Below are 4,083 nucleotides of genomic sequence, written 5' to 3' on the forward strand. Positions count from 1 at the left end.
AAACCCTGCCTATTTATAAAATGTCTCTTCTTAACCCAACCTTAACCCCACTGCTAACCTTTTGCCTAACCCGAAACTTAAATGAAGACCAAAAAGCTAATTTGTTTTCATGAAGTTTTAAGATAGACAATTTTGACTTTGTGGCTGCGCTAACTAGTGACAACCCTATTGGGGGGCTGGCTATTACGTTAAATGAAAATAAATATTACAAGAATGATTTATTGAAAAACAAAAACAAACCTTACCTGTACATGACACACTATTCTCAGAAAATGTAGGGCCAAATAAGGAGCATGTCGGGTATTGCAAAACTAACGCATTTAACAGGAATAGATATCATGCTAAATATTTCCATGAAATAAAGTTTTAAACCATGCTTGTCATCTTTCAGCACATACCTAACAAACTACAGTATTGAATTCAAATTAGTAAAACAACATGTGCTTCTGTTTTGAATTAATCAATCCACTCTATGATTTCAGAATCTGTTTCAAATCACCAATTTCCTTATGTTTCAGTGTGTGAAAAAAGTATTATTTAACTGATACAATTACATCCATTCCTGCAAATATGTTATCATGGTCTAGAATGAAAACTAACTCAAAACTCCATTCAGTACTTTGGATACAGAGGCCATGCTGTGCCTAGCATGGCAGTAATGGTAAGTCCAAAACAGAGAACTTTTATAGAATCCTGGTCAAATGAAAAGTGATCTTCAAAATGACATCTTCTTTCACAACAGTATGCACCAATCCTCATTCAATTCCTTCTTGCTTGTCTTTAATTGCAACCTGAAACAAAGTTGAAAGAGATAATGAATTTATTAGTTACACATTCTGCTGATCAGGTAGGTCAATACTCACCATTTAAAAAAAGTATTATTATTAGTAGTTTTCAAAAATACATTCGCATTTTAGTCATTTTGCAGACACTCTTATCCAGAGCAACTTACAGTAATGAGTGCATACGTTTTCATACTGGTTCCCCGTGGGAATTTAACCCACAGCCTTGGCATTGCAAGTGCCATGCTGTACCAAGTGAGCCACACAGGACTTTTTAACCCAAATAGTATTGAAGATGAGTGTTTCAGGGATATTGCTATGTAGATAGTGCGTACATCACAGGAGGTTGGTGGCATCTTAATTGGGGAGGACAGGCTCGTGGTAATGGGTGGAGCGGAATAGGTGGAATGGTATCAAATACATCAACACATGGTTTCCATGTGTTTGATGCCATTCCATTTGCGCCGTTCCAGCCATTATTATGAGCCGTCCTCCCCTCAGCAGCTTCCACCGGCATACATACATTTCTGGCCAAAATAGCTATTTTCCACAACCAGTTCTAGTATAGAGGACAATCTATATAATATTATATATTGACAGTTTGCTACAGTAGAACTGTTCCACGAAATGTACCGACAGACCCATTTCAATGGGTCTGTAGCTCAGCTGGTAGAGCACAGCGCTTGTAACGCCAAGGTAGCGGGTTCGATCCCCGGGACCACCCATACACACACACAAAAAAATAAAATAAAATGTATGCACGCATGACTGTAAGTCGCTTTGGATAAAAGCGTCTGCTAAATGGCATATTATTTATATTATTAATGTTGAGAGATTAAGAGATGTGATGATGACGGTATCTCATGTACTCACCCTGAATCTCTCCTCCAACAAGGACAGCTCACTGATGAGGTCAGTGATGGCATTAGTGAAAGCCTCCTGAGGACTGTAGTCTGGTGTGGTCTGAACACGGATCACAATCTTGTGCTCCAGAGGATGAGGGACCTTGTAGCCAGCAAATAGCACTTGGGGGTCTTTCAGAAGTTGTCTGCAAATACAATACATTTAAGTTATGATTGAGGAGCTTCGCAATTATCATTGATTGCACAAAAAATCCCAATGAAATTAAAGAATTGCACTCACTGTCTGATGATGTTACCAAGCGTGTGATCCTCTTTGTTCAACGTGAAGAGACAGGCGTTCGGGACTTTTGTGTCCTTGATGATTGTGATTCTAAAAACATGTATTTTAATGTAAGAGTATTTCACTTTCAGATTCATATTCAGTGGCAATGGCAGTCCAATCACATTGGCGTGTTAGTTAGCTAGCTAGTTTATGCTGAATTTTGCTAATTTATAGTAGCCAGCAAACCCATAACTATATGACTCTGGTAGCCAGTAGACGCGAACTTGTTAGCTGATAATGCCTGACAGACTTACCTTGCTACTACTCTTTAGTCACTGGCTACTGTGAAGCTAGGAATAACTGGCAAAGCACAAACATAGCCTGACAGTTAGCTAGCATGCCCTCAAATATGATATGTTGTAGCATGCTACCTAGCTAGCTACCTCCTGAACCAGAATCTGGGATTATCTTCTGAGAATCGCCATATTAAACGTCTCCTGTAAACCCATATTCTGGTTCAGCTACCTACTTACCTTTGATCGCAGTTAACTTTGATCGCTAGATAACCTAAACTAACCAGAATAACAATAGCTAAATTAGCTAATCCTAGCTAGCTAAACGTTCTTGGAGGGAAACGTCAGCAAGCGATCTCGTAATATGTTACAGTAGCTAACTAGCTATATGACTAAAACTTACTTCTTTTCCCCTTCAAACAACAGAAATGACTCGAATGCCGGTGGCGCGTTCATATTTGAACAGTTAGCTAACGTTAGTTATCTACCTAGCTGCATATAAGAATGCAGAAACAGCGAACACACAACACAGTTCTTGAATGAGGGACTCAATAGCTGGTGGGACATACTTCCGGTAGTGTTTATTATGAAGGAATTTCAAAATAAAGGTATTCATACAAGATCTGTGCGTCTTGATGAGTGAAATCGTATAAATTATAGAGCCCTTATCAATGACGGTCTGGACACCAACCTGTACCTCAAAAAGAGAATCAGAAGACGACTAAGGGATGCTTCAGAGTCTGGATTGAGAAGTGCATGAGAGGATGAAGGAGGAGAACCTGAAAGATGAAGAGACGAATAGGGAGGACAAAGGGAGGATAGGCAAGGAGGTGAGGGCACTGATCCAAGTGATGAAGAGAAACTGCAGCGAAGGTGATCTTGAGGCAGTAGACCTGGACAGCTGGCTGAATGACCTTGAAAAGTTGAAAGTGGCCTTCAAGAAATGCACTGGAGAGATGGCCGAAATGATAGAGAGCATGGCAGAAATGTAGGCCACCATAGCCAAGAGCAGAGTCCTCAAACCTGACAAAAATAACTCTGTCCAGAGCTTTGTAAGTTACTCCTACTTATTGAGTGTAGTCAGATATCTGCAATGTGTTATAGAGTAGTTATACAGTATATCTAGAGATTGTGTATAACATTGCACTGTCCTGATAGTTTGTTTGTTGTTTCTGGTCCTACAGAGCCCAGTGAAGGTCTCTGGTCCTGTGTCTGGCCAGACTGGCCTTACACCTCTTGTGACCTCAGCACCCGGGACCCTGGCTGAAGCCCTATGGCCCTGCCCTCTGCTGTGGCCCCTCCCTCCCAGAGGATGTCCCAAGGCCTTTGACTCCCTCCCAGCCCTGTCCCTGTCATTGTTGCTCCGCCTGCTGTGAAGTACTACTTATACCACCTCAGCCCTCGTCTGGACCCCATCACCAACCTGAATGAGAACGGCAGGAAGCTGCTCCAGGAAATGGTGCAGGAAATGGCAGGAGTGGCCCAACAGGTAGGATTTGGGAAAGGAAGAGGGGTTGTCATTCCCTCCTACTATAGCTGTAAGTTACCTGTCAGTTTAAGTTTAGTAAGCTTCTCTTCTACTCTCAGGATGTTGAGGCAAAGAGGATCGGCAAAGGGAAAAAGAAGCCAAAGAAAGGTATGAAATGAATGATGGAGGAGAAAACCAGTGATAGGCAGCAGGTAAAAAATATTGAGTGCCAGCAGGAGGAAAATGTTGAGGAAAGTGAGAAAGAGGACCTGAAAAAGGACAAAAATAGTCTGAGGAAGAGGTGAGGACAAATAAAAGGGGCCTGCTAGCAAGAGATCTATGCAGTGTAGATCATTAGAGGAGTGCAGCGGGGGCCAGAATAATATAAATATCAGTCTGATAGAATTATTGAAGT

The 4,083-nt window shown here is 41.4% G+C and overlaps 1 protein-coding gene across 1 annotated transcript; it reads right to left on the minus strand.

The window, feature by feature from the left end:
• Positions 1–203: 203 nt before the first annotated feature.
• Positions 204–2,756, minus strand: LOC121550249 (DNA-directed RNA polymerase II subunit RPB11-a). The gene is made up of 4 exons (XM_041862423.1): positions 2,604–2,756; positions 1,926–2,015; positions 1,656–1,830; positions 204–791 (listed from the first exon to the last, which is right to left on the minus strand). The coding sequence occupies exons 1-4, from the start codon at positions 2,654–2,656 to the stop codon at positions 756–758; spliced, it is 354 nt and encodes a 117-aa protein (XP_041718357.1). The 5' UTR covers positions 2,657–2,756; the 3' UTR covers positions 204–755.
• Between the last annotated feature and the right edge of the window lie 1,327 nt (positions 2,757–4,083).

Source organism: Coregonus clupeaformis, chromosome 35 (genome assembly GCF_020615455.1).
Source record: "Coregonus clupeaformis isolate EN_2021a chromosome 35, ASM2061545v1, whole genome shotgun sequence".
In the NCBI taxonomy this organism is placed as follows: Eukaryota; Metazoa; Chordata; class Actinopteri; order Salmoniformes; family Salmonidae; genus Coregonus; species Coregonus clupeaformis.

Excerpts from the sequence above, each read along its gene's own strand:
- LOC121550249 (XM_041862423.1), bottom strand. The coding sequence starts at position 2,656 with ATGAACGCGCCACCGGCATTCGAGTCATTTCTGTTGTTTGAAGGGGAA. Across the intron at positions 1,831-1,925 it reads CTTGGTAACATCATCAGACA|ACAACTTCTGAAAGACCCCC; the intron begins GTGAGTGCAATT and ends TTGTATTTGCAG. Across the intron at positions 792-1,655 it reads TGTTGGAGGAGAGATTCAGG|GTTGCAATTAAAGACAAGCA; the intron begins GTGAGTACATGA and ends ACTTTGTTTCAG.